Source organism: Rosa rugosa, chromosome 4, assembly GCF_958449725.1.
Source record: "Rosa rugosa chromosome 4, drRosRugo1.1, whole genome shotgun sequence".
Classification (NCBI taxonomy): domain Eukaryota; kingdom Viridiplantae; phylum Streptophyta; class Magnoliopsida; order Rosales; family Rosaceae; genus Rosa; species Rosa rugosa.
In genome coordinates this window covers 10,626,816-10,642,303 of record NC_084823.1, presented here as the reverse complement: position 1 = coordinate 10,642,303, position 15,488 = coordinate 10,626,816, and the positions used below count along the sequence as shown (strand labels likewise).

Sequence of the window (15,488 nt, the reverse complement as noted above, 5' to 3'; positions counted from 1 at the left end):
TTGAGTGTGGTCGAAAGAGATAAAGAAATAAAGAGAAAAAATAATTTTATTTTTACACTATTTTGACCAAAATATTTTCGAAATAGTAGATATTAACGAGTCTTTAAAAGACATAATTGTCAGAATGACTAAAAAGAAAGATGACATCTAAGTTAAATGAGTGACCCAACCCAAGTGTCAAATGAGTCAAAATTTAGAGACAATTTTTGGATTAGGGAGGATATTTCAAGTCTTTTAAACGATTTTGAAATTGAACTGCGAGCCATTAGTCGAAAAAGGCTCTGAATGTGAAAACATGTGGCGATAAAAAATTTAAGAGGTGCCCAAAAAATAAAAAAATAAAAAAATAAAATTTCTAGCCCCCTCCATCAGTGAGGTTTCAACCTTAAGCCTACGTAAGAAATATGTCAAAAGACTTAGTAAAATTCACATAAAAATATTTACAAATAAGAAATAAAAATAAAAGACCTATGAAGTTGTTGCTGGGTCTGCAACTAAATCCACTAGCGTCTGTCATTGTGATTCTGTAGACACAAATGGAATAAGGCACTTGATGCGTGTAAAAAGGCTCTTGTAATGAAATGCCATCATGTTCTATGTAATCACCAAGGCAAACAAATTGCATTCCTCAATCATTTACTTACAAAAAGGTTGAGACAAACACCGATATAGTGTAACTAGTAGGATGATGCTTTGCTTTCATCTTAACCAGATCCTTGACTTGACTGCTGGAACCTGATCTCTATCATTTCTGTTGTTAGGGAATGTTTTGTGAGTAGTACTCGCTGGTTTTATACTTCTCGTGATCCTAGCCAATGCTTTCTGCGTACCGGACTTGCCTTTGTTTGGTTCAGATGAAAACATCTTCCCATCAGTCAATGTAGCTGGCAGTATGAAATTGTTCTCATGTCCTTTGCTTCGGAACTCTCTTTTTCTCCTAATCTCGTGAAGCGATTCAGGAACTTTGAGCAGGGCAGACCCATGGTCTGTCATTTGGTTACTATAGCTGAAGCTCCTTTGACTCAGGGGATTGACATCGGCAACAGTCTCATGCCTGAAGCATTCTTTTGTTTGATTGGGGGTGGCTTCTGAGTTCTCGGTAGAAAATGCTAATGATGCATGTACTTGTTCTTGCTGTCTCAACTTTTCTTCAAGCTCTTTTACCTGAAAATACAGTGGAAATAAATGAGTACATTTGCCATCTCTTTGTACATGCACAACGAAACTTGTAGTAAGAACCTTTTGTTGAAGCAACTGGAACCCTTTGTTATTTTCTTTCATTGCCAACTTTTCTTCAAGCTCCTGAACCTGTCATAACAGAAAGCAATAGATCACAAATTGTAGTTAATTTGGTGGATGTGGTCACATGGAAGACTGCTTTCTCTTTGTCTGTGATTATGGCAATGAACAGGGTCATATAATGGGTACCGGAAAAAATATTTACACCTTACAATTACATGAAATAAGTTGAACGATATGACATGAAATACATAGCACCATATATATTTTTATAGATATATACATAAACAACCGACCCATGAATTTAGGTATCAATGTGCGAGCGATCTTTTTACATTTGCATATGTAGTCATCCACTTAATTTGAGTAAGTTTACATGAGTAACTTTCCATGATATGTGTCATTATTATAGTGAAAGTGAGCATGTCCATTAAGTGCAAAAATAGTCAGAAGGACAAGATCATTTTAGCTGAACAAACATTTGTAAGAACCCTAATTCAGGTCCTTTAGAAGTTGAGATAGGAAACAAAGAGCAGTGAGAGGCCTGAAACTATCTTTGGTAATTATCTAAAGTATTTTGAATGACAATTACCTTCCATTGAGCAACTGCTGAATGATGCTCGAGCTCTTGAGTTTTTTCTTTTAACTTGTTCTCAAGGTCTTTCACCTGTATAGCATAAGCAAGAAGTCAAAATCAACCATTATTAACAAGTACAATAACTTCTGTTACAAGCAACTCCATCAGTAACTCTTCTGAGAACCAGTAAGTACTACGAAATCTTGGTTCAAATCCTTCACTACTGCTTGAAAGATCCCTCTTCTTTGCATTTATTACGGCTCTTTCTTCACGAGTATTATAATTGGAATACTCTTATTACTCCAAAAAAATCCATTTCCTTTCACTTGAAATGATGATCATTTAATGGCTTTTAAAATCTAACTCTTCAAGGGTATTTCATTCTAAATGTGCTAATTATGACTTTAGTTATATAAGTATTTTTCAGTTCTGCAGACACCTTGTTTTGAAGAATTGTGGGATATGCATGCTCACGTTCTTTCTGCTTGTTCTCAAGCTCTTTGACCTTCATAAAAAGAGAAGTCAGATGTTAGCCAACATAGTTATATTGTGTAGAACAAAAGAAGAAAAAAAATTTAACGTCAATCAAGTACCAAGCAACCTTTTTTTGAAGATCCAAGCTGGCTTCTGCCTTTTCATTTGCTTCTAACAACTGGTGTTCCAGTCGTCTGGAAAAATCGATCTTCAACGCAATTTGCTTTTCAAGTTCATTGATCTTATCTTGTTGGCTTCTACACATTTGATAATCACCTTTTGCCTTACCTTCCAGATTCTGAAAGTTTTCTTCTAATTTTCGGAAAGCATCCTCTTTAGATCTCAACTCTTGCTTTAGCTTGTCATTCTTCCAAAAAATAAATCAGGAAACAAAACAATATCAGCAATTTATGAAGTCTCTTGCTTAACATTATGCAGATTTCAGAAGCTTATTGGTTGCTAAGTGGGGACAAGAAAGCACTTGGTCATTCCCTAAAAGTAATTTTTCCCTGATGACTTTCCTTGACTGAGTTAACAAGTTCACTTTGAAAATGGATATTGAAGGGAGAGTTAAAAAACTCTTAACTTATGCTTACCTGGTTTCTTAGCTTTTGAACCTCACCCGTATCCACTTGCTTCCTTGCAGGACCTAATTCAACCCCTCGAACCCGCGCTGCAAAGTTTAGAGAACTTAAAGTCTCATTCAGGTCCTGCTCTGAAGGGCTAATTTGGACAAACATCAGAGTTTTAGCATCTCCACCTGTGGCATATCAAAAGAGAGAAATCTATTATATGCTGATCTCTCATAATTCTATGGCTGATATGCTAATAGTGGATTCAAGCTACAAGCAATATACAATCTTGTGCTGCTGCTTACCCAAGGAGTCTTGAAGTAGATGTGTGAGCTTGGAATTCCTGCAAACACCAATGAAATATCAGATTACAATGAATGGGATATATGTCTGCTATGTGATACAATCATATAACACAAACCTATAGGGAATGTGGCTCTTCTTAGCTGCCAAAGCAGAAATAACATCACCAAGAGCTGATAGAGATCTATTGATGTTTTGAGCTTCCTTGAGGCGTTCCCCTTGAACTTCAGTTTTTGCCAGCCTCTCACTGCCAGCAAGGTCCACAAGCCAAAGCTTGCTCATGGTGCAATCACCAGTCATCAAATTCTTTGCTCTTACCATTATGCAAAGTATGCTAATAGAAGATAGAACAGAGAACATCAGCAACTTAACATAAAAATTTAAAGTACAGAGCACATGTAAGTGATAAGAATTCAGGTCAAATTCTAACCAATGAGATCGGCTGCTATGTTCATTCACATTGTTTGATCCTGTTGTCCTTGCATTGCTTCCAGCTTGCAGAATGCTCCAGACCTCCTTAATGTTCTCAACTTTGGCTTCAATAACTCCAGGTATGTGATGAGTACCTTCAGAAGCTTGCCTCATCTCCAACCTAAAAGCAAATTTACGGTCTATAAGATGACCATACCCAGCCATATCCACATCAAGCTATGAGCCTAGACTATCAGCAAAATTAATACAGCTCATGTGAGATATTTTACTTCTATGGTAAACTGCATTAGAACTTACCTTTTTGAAGTAGAAGAGGTGGCTAGCAAGTCTCTGATTTGCTCGTTATAGACCTCAAGCACGCTAACAGATATGTTGTATGTGAAAGTTTCTTTCCTCTCCTCAGCAGTTATAAACAACTGTTCCAAAGTCCTATAGTTGACCCCTCTGTTAGACTCAGGACCTTCCATTGTGAATGTCTTTCCTGTCCCCGTTTGCCCATATGCAAAGATACAAACATTGTAGCCATCCAATACTGAAACTATCATAGGCGAAGCATCTGCAAATACATCGACTGCAACAGCAAGAAAAATTTTCGAGTCAATTTAAGTAAATTATGATCAACCACTCTCGCAATTCCAAACAAAAGATAGTACTCCAGGTTCATTCATTTTTATCTCAAAAACTTTCTTTCTGTTGTTCATGCTTACCTTGATCATCCTCTGGTGTGTAAACTCGGTCGAATTTGAATATTTTCTTATTGGAGCCACTTGAAATTATCCCAAGCTCTCCATCCTTGGCTGCATCAAAATGTACAACAGTTGCATGCCCAGCCAATGACTCCTCTTTCCTTAATGGGCGACAGCGACAAAACACCCTGATGTTCCCTGAAATGTACAGTTCAGAGTAAATGCAAGAACCAGCTCAAAACACAATCTACCATGACAAAGACAACGTAAATTTTTCAATGATTTAAGAGTAGTACAAGAAGGAAAGCTATTATGCCTTTTGCCTCCTGAATTTGGTTATAAAGTATCTTCCTCTTTGCCTGCTCCTCGCTCAGCTTAAACTTAAGATCCTCACACTGTGTGACTGCAAAATGGACATTGTATTAGATGTGTATATCTAGTTCAAAAATATATTATTCTTCAAACACTGATACAAACTTACCCATTGCTTGAACTGCAGATACCATATTGCTCAATTCTGGAATTGCATCAGCACACTTGTGCACTTCACAATATAGCTGATAATATTCTTGCTTCATTAACTGCAAAGGGATCAACAAGTCATTCCTTTTCCATCCATCCAAGAGGACACTAATGAATGTGAGAACACATGCAAATGATACCTACTTTGACTTCCCTTTCTAATTTGTCAACAACTTCAGTCCACATTCTCTTATCATGTTCATACTGACCAGAGATATCTCTGAGTTTTGCTTCAGTTTCTTCCCTCACTTGATCTGCAAGTAGTATATGTAATCATAAAAAGTTGTCTTTGATGGACCATAAAAGGTATCTGCAGACTGCAGCCTAATGATACTCATGGGAAAGTTATTTTGAGCCATTCACTCTCAAAACTATTTACCTCCACATAACTAAAAGTCACATTACTTGAAGCTGGATCCGGCCTTACCTAGACAATGAATTGTATATAACTTGTTATCAAGTTCCATGGTGACGTCCTGTAGCTGTTTGTTTGCTGTTGTCAGTGACATCCAAGCTTCGTGACATTCATCTGTCTTGAGCTGAAACCGGGTCTTCAGCTCTTCTATCTTCTTTTCATATTTGGCAATAAACTGCATCCTTATATACTTCTCCTGCAGTTTACATCAAATAAGAGCCTTATAAACAAGAAGTCAAGGGCTTGAAAGTTCCAATACTAAAGTGAAGTTATATAACTAACCTGACCAGATGAAATTTCTATCTCAGCAGCACAATTGTTACACACAAGGCTTCCATGTTTCACCTTCGATGCTTCAATCAAGTATTACAATATAAGAGATGAGTCTCAAGAAGAAGTTATGTGGATACATGTTTCATATAACCAACCAAAAACAGTCATCTAAAAATACCTGGTAATCTGGCCCGCTTTATACAAATTCCACTAACTATTGGACTTCCATTCACCCCTTCAAACCTTATTACGATCACCCCATCCTCTCCCACAGACACTTTGACATCTATCACCTGTAGTGCCTTATTTGCTCCGACGACAGAATAGATATCAATTTCGGACAGAACCTACCATTTTCACAAACACCAAAACAGATTGGTTTCAAACTACATATAAAATCAGACCAGAAAAGTAACAAAATTTGATACATCTAGGCAAGCTCATTCACTTGCCTTCTCTTCCTGCATGAAGACATCAAACACCCTCATCCCTTTCGGACCATTGCTGTATATGATCTCCGAAAAATGAAGATCCACAAAATAATCTCCAGGAGACAGATTCTCAAACCGATACGCGAAATTCCCAAACCGTGCAGATTGATAAATGGATTTTACATCAACATCACTCCCTTCAATGGTCTCATCAGTTCTTACAACGTTCCCTCCATGGAAAAACTTGTCAGCCTCGACTCGAAAACCGACATTCCTAGTTTCCATTACAGCCTCCCCTCCAGCATTCACAAACAACACAGGCTTATCATCTGGTTAAAGAACACATCAATGTCAACATCCACTAACCCTAAAAATTAAAATCAAATCAAAATCCTAGCTTTCATTTCTTTCTTATAGAACTAGCGTATTCGTTCATCTTCCTCTTCTGAATTTCACATTTCCGGAAACCTAGCTTCCAAGAAACGAGCGAATTGCATGCAATTTCCGAATTCCGTAACTCAAGAAACGAAATTGAACAAAGAAAAGAGCGAGATTGGTACGGACCTGAGCAAGCGGAGCGTACGAACCCGGTTCGGACCAGTTTCGAACCGGGAATACAGAGCGACGAGAGAGACTGATCGTCGTCGTTGTCGGCCGGTTTAGGAGGGTCGATTTGGCGGCGGAGAGCAGTGGGAGAATGAGAATCGGGGATTAGGGTTTGTGAGGATTGAGGTGAGAGAGAGGCGGTGGTGGAGGAGAGTGGCTCTGCCATTAGAGCTCTTGAAAGGTTTGAAATTTTTGAATGTAAACGACCGTTTATTATATTAGAGAGCGTGGCATTTTGAATATCACCGACAATTGGGGTCAAATGCTTTGAATCTCAACCGCTGAAGTGATCTAACGGCTATCAAATTTGCACCTTGCTTTTTTTTATTTTTTTATTTTTGCAATTTTATTGTATCGAACAGTTTTTCTTTGGAAGTTTAGGGTTTGTGGTATGGAGGAAGGTCCGTTTCACATTTGTACATATCAATCCATAATGGTCTAATAACATAGGAAGGAGGGTCGGTATCAGGTTATACAATAAAAGAGTGGGGGGACATGGAACCGGAATCTTGAAAAGAAATAGAGTGAAAAAGATGAGCTAATTGTATATTTTTGCAATTTTATTTTTTATTTTTTTATTTTTGCAATTTTATTGTATCGAACAGTTTTTCTTTGAAAGTTTAGGGTTGTGGAATGGCGGAAGGTCCGTTTCACATTTGTACATGTGCTAATTGTACATGTCACTATCAAAGTATCAAATCCATAACGGTCTAAAAACATAGGAAGGAGGGTCGGTATCAGGTTATACAATAAAAGAGTGAGGGGACATGGAACATGAATAATAGAGTGAAAAAGATGAAAGTGAATGGTCCTTAGCATTTTTTTTTTTTTTTTGTTAGAAGAGTGGTCCTTAGCATTTAGAATAGCAAGTGCAATATGGTGTGGAGAAAGAAAGCTAGGCATCATGAAAATATCGGGAATGGGATCCCCAGTAGGTTCTCTCGTCTACAACCACAAAAAACTAGAGTCTATGACGATTAGTCCCGAGATTTAGAAAAGATATATGCCAAGCTGTTGTCTCTATCACCACCACCAGCAGCTGTGGAAACCTATTGCTTTTGAAGGATCCATCAGCATGGCATTCATTAGCTTTGACCCACCCGCTTGGCAGAGTCATTAACAAACTTGAAAATCTAAAGAATAAAGGTCCCATCTTTACTTCAAAGAAGGAACAAACCAAGAGGCATACCAACTAAGGAACCATCCAAACGACCAAACCACAAAATGCCTTCAGCTTTGAAGGACTCCAATTCAATTAATTAAGGCAACTGAATCAATCAGGACAACAAGTAATCAAGTCCCTCTGGAATTCAACCACCCATCCAAACAATCATAGTACCTTTTCTTTTAGAGTATTGAGCATACAGAAATTCAATTAAGCCTACTTGTTTACCAAAGTGATGCAACATCTGTTGGCTACGGCATTCTGAATCAGAATAAAACCTGGTAAAGAAAAGTTTACACAAGCAGAAATACATCAAGTGTGATCATGAAACTAGCATCACAAATTCATAGATGATACATGCCTAACCATCTTAGAATATGTGAGCTAATTTGATTTTTTTTTCTTACTTTTGTCCTTTTTTGTGGTTATGGAGAGAGATTAGTAAGCATGAAACTTCATATAAATAGACAATGACCAAATCATGTGTTATATTCCGTCAGGGTAGCAGAAATCCATTTTGAGAAATGAACTCAGCTTCGCTCATACAAGTATGTTCCTAGATAACGTACAGGATATGATACATAACCAACGGCTAAGTATACCACTAAACTATTGCACAACAGATTCACTTTCTACTATTTACATGGTAGTTATAATTTACAAAATTCCGTTAGCAAAATTAAACATTACCTCATATCACCAGGAAAAGTTAGGTCTGAGGTTGTCAATTTTTATGACTTCCACACCACCTTCATTACTGCCAGCATAGGGTGGATTACATTACAAACCATAGGAAACACTCCTACCTCATTTCTCCTGGATCATGATATCAAGGATCGTAACCCTAGTTCTGTTCTCACTTAATCCAAGCAATACCAATGTGCATGTTCCCTTGATTTTTTTCTTTTTTTCTTTTCCAGAGTCTGTTTGTATGTGGTAACCATAGGCAACTTGGAATTAGGAGTCAACCTCTACGATATATCCTGCCATCAGCATCTTCCTTGATAATTTTATTAAGGCTATCAGGAAAATCACCTGGCCAAAAAACGACGTCACTGTCAGAAAGAACCATTTTTGAAAGATGATCAGCAGCCCTATTAGTTTCACGCCATGAATGAGATACACAATGCTTGTCAAATTTCTTTAGAAGTTCCCATATATGCTTCAAACAGCTACTAGCCTTCATACTGTAAGGTTGATCTCGATTAATGCTCTTCACAACACTCATTGAATCAGACTCAACCCATATTACTTTAATCCCAAGACTCGAGGCAAGAACAAGGCCTCTCCATATAGCCCATAATTCCACCAAGAATACATCATCCACTAGAGCTTTAGAGACAAAGGCACATATTGGTTCGCCCTTATAATTACGAAGTAGACCCCCAAAACCAGCATTTCCTGGGTCTACCGATCCATCAGTATTTAATTTTGTCCATCCAACCTGTGGCTTTTTCCATCTACACAATCTAATTGGTCTTAGAATGCCGCTCCATTTTTCCAAGTTGGCTCTAGCAATTTGGTTTAAGTTATCAAGTAAAACCCTTCCATTTGTTCTCTTCAGCTTCAGGGGAGATTTGAATCCACCATTGGGGCCTTGTCTAACTCTTAGCTCTTCTAATTTCAAGACATGTTTCTTACCTTGGAAGTGCATCTTCAAACAATTTTCACTTGTAGCGTTAATTAGACAAAGAGCACAGCTCCACTCCCTCTGAATTTTCTTTGGACTACTTGGCAAAGCACTCTCCCTTACTGTTGTTTCAGAATTGGATGCTGGTAGTCCCTGCAAATGACAATGAAAGTCCCCTCATTAAAAACCTTGATGACTTGAGTCGTAAGAAATGATGTATCTGCAATAAGAATAGTACTCAGCTAGTACCTTGTCCATTTCTTTTTCAGTACAACTGGTCATAAAAGTGGGAGGCCCTTTTTCCATGACGCCTTCACAATTTATAATTTCTAAACTACACACCTGGGATAATGCAAAAGATGGTTCACAGGTATGAGTATGTTTAATTTGTTTTGCTCAAGTCAATGTTGCACTAAATGTAGCCAACTTTTCAGGTACAAGTCAATACAACAAGTAAGGTCATTCAACTAGTAAATTGTACTAATGGGTATATAGTGTTATACACAGAGGTACAATGCAGCCAATTACGAAGTCAAAGTTGTTTACCTGAAGGATCCTTGGGGTATACATAGAGAAACAAGTTAATAAAAAAAAATTCAGGGGATTGGTGTGCAAGAATCATCAAGTTCTCGATGTGCCAACATAAGGTTGCAAGCTTACCTGAAATAGGACAGGTCTCGCTGATTCTTGTGGTTCAACCCTGATAACACTTTTATCAACCACATCAAGATGGCTGTCCTCCCTCGAAAAGATACCTTCTACCCTTGGTATGGACAAGAAGTTCCATTTCCAGATAAATGAATACTCAGCAATATAGGACCTAATAAAATGCCCATACAGATAAGAAGCACCATGGAAGTAGGGTAACACCAGAAGGACCGTAATGACACCCTTTGTATAAGGCGATAGTGGAAGCCTGTCATTGAAAACAATGAAAAAAATTAAATGGTTTTATGCTTAGTAGAAACACATTAGCAAAATAGAATTGAAATTGAGATCTGCAAAGTAAACACATAACACATATGAACCAGCATACATGGACAGATATCAATTAAGTTCACGCGTGAGATTTTGGTGAAACCCATGTATAATCTAAAACCAAGTTGTGGTTTCCACGTAAATCATGGTAATACACTAGAGGTCAAAGCCTGTTCCCAAGTAAAATCCAAATGGGCTGACAAAGAAAGCAGAACATGAAACCCCAGATTACTGCAAACAAGTAAAATCCTTTTTTTAAGAACAATAAGCATCATCAAATACTGCAAAGCATGAACCATGAAAGTACAATGCCTCGTTTGGGGATCAAGTGTGTTGTCCAAAACAGATATAACTTCATAAAATCTTTCTTTTCCAGATAAATACACAAAATTGACCGCTTTAGTGGATTTATCAAAATCAGAGCAAGCTCCCCACATAACAATTTTTTTTTTTTTTTTTTTTGAGAAGCCCAATAGCATTAGTAAAGTGAATATAAAACGAAACATGATGAATTATTTATTTATCAATAAAACACACATAAATCTAAGAACCCAAAATTACCAATAGAAAAGCTTTGCAAGCGTTGACTCTGAGATTTTGTATAAAGCAAACAAAACCCAGTAAGCAAGACATCGCTGATTTCTGGAGTGAGAGTCACTCTGAACTGCCTGAATGGAAGCATACCTGATTGAAACCAAAAATAAAACTCCCTTCAATTCCATAGTAATCATGAATCAACATTTAAAAAAAAATAACTGAAAAATAGAAAGAGTTACTTACAGGGCATAAACCAAACTAAACGAAGGCCTGCACATCAAGAGCAAAACACGAAACAAGCAAAGTCAGGATCTTTTCACTGAAATTTCAAACCTTTCATCAATCACTATGTGCGTGCTAAGTAAAAAAAGTAAAAACCCAGAAAAGTACAATATTTATAGAATGCAATTACCCAAAAAGTCTCTGCATTTCAAGAATTACAGACTGAAAATTAAACTATGCAACAAAAGACGAGGAAAAAAAGGCATACCAGGAAAGAACAGTGAAAAACTTTGCTGAGAGCTTAAGAAAAACTAGCCAACCCATCACTGCAATGTGTGTTCTGTTTCGTTCTGGGCAATTTTTTCTGGCACAAACAGGTTTTACAAGAACAAGAAGCAGTTTGGCTTTTCTTTTTTGGGTTAAAGGAAGTGGGTTTTATTTTTACTGAAAGCTTAATGATGAAGAGATTTAAGAATCGACGAGGCAGTGAGGTAGCGAAGACTAAGAGTCAAACTGAGAAAAGTGATGAACGTTGGAACCTACCACGATGCATAACTATTGGGCCTCCCCATTATTGGTCTTCAGTTTTGAGTTTTGACCCTTGGGATTTCTTGCAATTGACTTTAAGAATTTTTTGTGACATAACAAAAAGAAAATTGCTCTGGTACCATAAAATGCTTTACTTAGTGATATAGATATCTCTTTTGTAAGTAAGATGTCATGAGTTAAGAGGTCATGAGTAAGTGATTAGACATTAGCTTCGGTAGTGATTTTGTATGGTTTGCTTTTATTTCTTTTTCTAGTTGTTCGAGGTAGTTCAGAGGCACTTCCTGAATTTTTCAATAAAAAAAATCAAATTATTAAAAAATAAAAAAATAATTGTTTTTTTAGTCAAGTTTAAAATTTATTTTGAATTTTAAACTTTTATAATTAAAAGATTATACAATTAATAGTCACAAATATTTAAAATGTTATTATTTACACTTTTTATTTATTAAATAATTTAGATGTTTTAAAGTTTTGTCTATCCAAATAGTAATATTTGAAAAAAGCTATGATTCACTTTGATTTTTTCTTCAAAATTTATGTTTTAGAAGTCATATTAACTACATATAAGTACTATAAATGACAAATATCAATCTATGTTTTACATACATATTTTTCATTACATTTCATTTTAAACACGTACGTATCGAAAAAATTGCCGTTTTCATATTTTATGGCCTAATTTTTCAAAGTATTTTTCACTAAAAGTTACCGAATTATTGATGTACATATTTTTAACATTTAATTCTTGTCCCGAATATTACTAACTATGATTAAAAGTTAAGTTGTGAAATCACAATCTATTATTCTCTTTTATAGCTAATATTGAAAAATTTATAATTATGACAAATTTATTGACAAACAAATCATAAAAATAAAACAATTGTAATTTAATTAATGTGGTAAGAGTCACTCTGTGGCGTCCTAAATTGGCGGCGGCGGGGAGGGGGGGGGGGGAGGGGGGGTCGTGGCGGCGTTTTATGTGCGTCTGTTGTGCGGAGGAGGTTAATATTGGGCCTGGGTTGGGCTAGGCCTATTGGGCTTTGGGATGGGGCTCTTCCTTTTTGGGTTCCTCTGGGTTGCTTTTGTTTTAGTTAGGGTTATTTTTTCAGTAAACTTCTGGTGGGTTTTAGCGGGCTTCGGCCCGGTCTATTCATGTTCTAGTTTAGTGGTGTGATAGCAGGAGCTCTTTTATGAGCTTTTGTAGAAGTATTTGATTTTAGCCTACCACAATTGCGTGCTCAGCGTTTGAAATTAAGTAAATTGCCTACATGACAAATTATTTTTTATTAGTATAGACTACTCAGTGCTCAAAACAGTATTAAACGGAGTGGTCTAATTTATCCTATTATACCCAAATTAGGGTCATATATGAAAAGTCCATGAATCACTAGAGTTCACTTTTTCTCTCCTCATGTTTAGAAGGTTCAAGCGTATTCATATGTTAGGAGCTAGTAGGGAGCATGTTCGAAGCAATTAGTTTTTGACTTTCCCCTAAATGCTGTCTAAAGAAGTCAAATAAGGTAATGTATTGAAAATGCCCTTGGACTTGTGTTGTATAATGTGCAGGGACCTTGTTTTAGGTGGAGATGTCAACACCGAGTCCCTCCTTTAAAAGGCAACTCTCTGAGAATGACTCAACCTTTATATTTTAGCCCCAAAGTATTGTTTATCCTACAAGTTAAAAAATTAAGAGTAATGATAGGTGAACGACCTTTTTAGTTACTAAATGCATCTCATCTAATATGACAGCTGATATAGAAGAAAGTTCAACATATCATAGAATTTTATTAAGTGATGTGACTACCACATCAACTGAGATTATGCATGTGGTTTACCTAGCATTATTCAAAAATTAATTTAGTGTTTAATCAAGTCCCCATACAACTTAGATAAAATAAATAGATTATATGTTGTTACTGGAATAGAACCCATCAGAAACCTCTTATTACTTGATCCTTAAGTTATTGGTTTATATATGATCCCTTAATTGAGTTAGAGTTCAAGCAGAGACAGCGAGAGAGAGAGAGAGTCAATTAATCATTTAATCATACTACTTCGTACTCAATATAGCATTAAACCAAGAACAATGAAAAGAAGCAGACAACAAAAAACAATGGGGGATTAAATTAAGAAAACTAATGCCAGTTATTTGTTCTCTTTATTCATGCATATTTATTTTCTTAATTTGGTTAGATCGATATATCGAAGTCATCCAATTTTTCAGCAGCGCTGCAACTTAACTTATGCAGACCCACTAATACAAATCCATTGACCCACAAAGATAGCATTGCAATTCAGGTTAGGGTTAATTGCGAAGAACTCATCAGCACTCAGATCGAACGCCTGCATGATACCAGTGCACTGATTTGTAGGTTTTATCCCATAAACAGAGTCACACTCTGGCTTGCCATTCCCACCTACACCATAAAAATTAAAACAAGCTAGCTCGATCAGCACAACCAGATTTTGATTATCGATCAGCGATCGATAATAAGATAAAACTTTAGGCTTATCTATAGATAATTGCTTACCGCTGATGAGTTTTCTGCTCTCAACGGAGGAGATGATGAGGGAAAGACAGAGCACAAGAGCCACATTGAGGAACATGTTCATCTTGTTGTTGGAGACAGTCAAAGCCATTGTTGCTTTATATGCACGTAACTAATTAACTGCAAAGTTTTCTGTAACAAGTTTACTCTGTGAGTGATTGATCGATGGTTTGAACGACAATGGAGAAGTAAAGCCATATTTATAGTGTATGTGCCGCCTCGGTTGTTACTGGCCGGCCGGCTTTTCAAAAGTAAATTTGTCTAAGCAATCTTTGTGGAATCAGGTTATGGGTATCGGATTGTTGCGATTTAATTAAGCAGGCTTAGCCGCCTCTGTATCTTTGCCTGCAGCCTAAATTTTGTTTTTTTCCCTAAAATCCTGTGTCATTATAATAGAAAATAGATGGCAATAGCCGCATCGATCAGTACTCAAAGATTACACATGTGAACAACCAAATATGATGATCCAATTATATGAAAGATGTGTGATGTTTAAGTTTGTGCAAAAATACAAAACTAAATTGTTATACGTATACCTTTAACGGAGACATTAAAAAGCTTTTCATTATTTTCATGGAGCAGATCGATATAAATTTGTGAAGGGTTTAGCATTTTAGAGTCATCATATTCTTTGAATGCAATTTCACTTTGAATTCGATCTTCTCATATGCAAACACTACATAGCTATTTTTCATGATCCACATGTTCCTCTGCATTGGAGATACATACCAAAGAACAGAGATTGTCTCAAACTAGTTAGCTTAAGGCCTCTATACAAAAGGGAGGAGAAAAAAATGGCTGTGTTGTATTGCATTAATTAGTAGAATATATAATATTGTATGCGAAAATTCTATTGTATGATGATAAACAGAAAAGGATGCTGTGAAGTACGTGTACATTAAGCATGAGTGACACCAAATCATTTGATGACTTTCAAGGGCTAGCTAGGCCAAAAGAGGCAAAAGAAAAATATTACACCGGACTACTGGAGGGGTTCCAACTTGACAGCCTAATTCTAGCTGAATTTCCTCGAAGTTATAATACCTTGCTCGTCTAACCACTCTTATTAATAAAAAAATTAAAAAATTGAGATTACTGTCAAAGTAGTAGACTAAGTAGTTAATTGTATATTTGTTTATACAGTATCCACTTTGTATCATAATTGCTTAGAAGGCAAAGTTAATCCCTTGGTAAAATAATAGTGATAGGCAGTTCTGTATGATTGGCAATTAAATGATCACTATCCAGAGGCCAAGTTAGCTAGACCTACCAAGGCCTGCAGTGATCGAGCAATCCAATGTGATTAAAATTACCGTGGGAATCAAATG

The 15,488-nt window shown here is 36.5% G+C and overlaps 2 protein-coding genes across 4 annotated transcripts; both read right to left on the bottom strand.

Moving 5' to 3' along the window:
* Positions 1-476: 476 nt before the first annotated feature.
* LOC133707076 (kinesin-like protein KIN-14R) lies at positions 477-6,717 on the bottom strand. The gene is made up of 19 exons (XM_062132610.1): positions 6,489-6,717; positions 5,946-6,253; positions 5,672-5,840; positions 5,503-5,573; positions 5,233-5,416; positions 4,950-5,059; positions 4,765-4,864; positions 4,600-4,686; positions 4,305-4,481; positions 3,895-4,168; positions 3,596-3,757; positions 3,284-3,499; positions 3,168-3,205; positions 2,887-3,050; positions 2,418-2,657; positions 2,256-2,321; positions 1,832-1,906; positions 1,240-1,308; positions 477-1,164 (listed from the first exon to the last, which is right to left on the bottom strand). The coding sequence occupies exons 1-19, from the start codon at positions 6,694-6,696 to the stop codon at positions 700-702; spliced, it is 3,183 nt and encodes a 1,060-aa protein (XP_061988594.1). The 5' UTR covers positions 6,697-6,717; the 3' UTR covers positions 477-699.
* Positions 6,718-8,167: 1,450 nt separating this feature from the next.
* Positions 8,168-11,623, bottom strand: LOC133745195 (HVA22-like protein a). Of its 3 annotated transcripts, XM_062173216.1 has the most exons (7): positions 11,331-11,623; positions 11,084-11,110; positions 10,865-10,987; positions 9,986-10,241; positions 9,575-9,667; positions 9,337-9,478; positions 8,168-8,730 (listed from the first exon to the last, which is right to left on the bottom strand). In XM_062173216.1, the coding sequence occupies exons 1-7, from the start codon at positions 11,384-11,386 to the stop codon at positions 8,660-8,662; spliced, it is 768 nt and encodes a 255-aa protein (XP_062029200.1). In that variant the 5' UTR covers positions 11,387-11,623; the 3' UTR covers positions 8,168-8,659. The 3 variants fall into 3 exon arrangements, with proteins under 3 accessions (XP_062029200.1, XP_062029198.1, XP_062029199.1); XM_062173214.1 differs by having other exon boundaries at positions 8,168-9,478; positions 11,331-11,620; XM_062173215.1 differs by lacking the exon at positions 9,575-9,667 and having other exon boundaries at positions 8,168-9,478; positions 11,331-11,620.
* Positions 11,624-15,488: the final 3,865 nt, after the last annotated feature.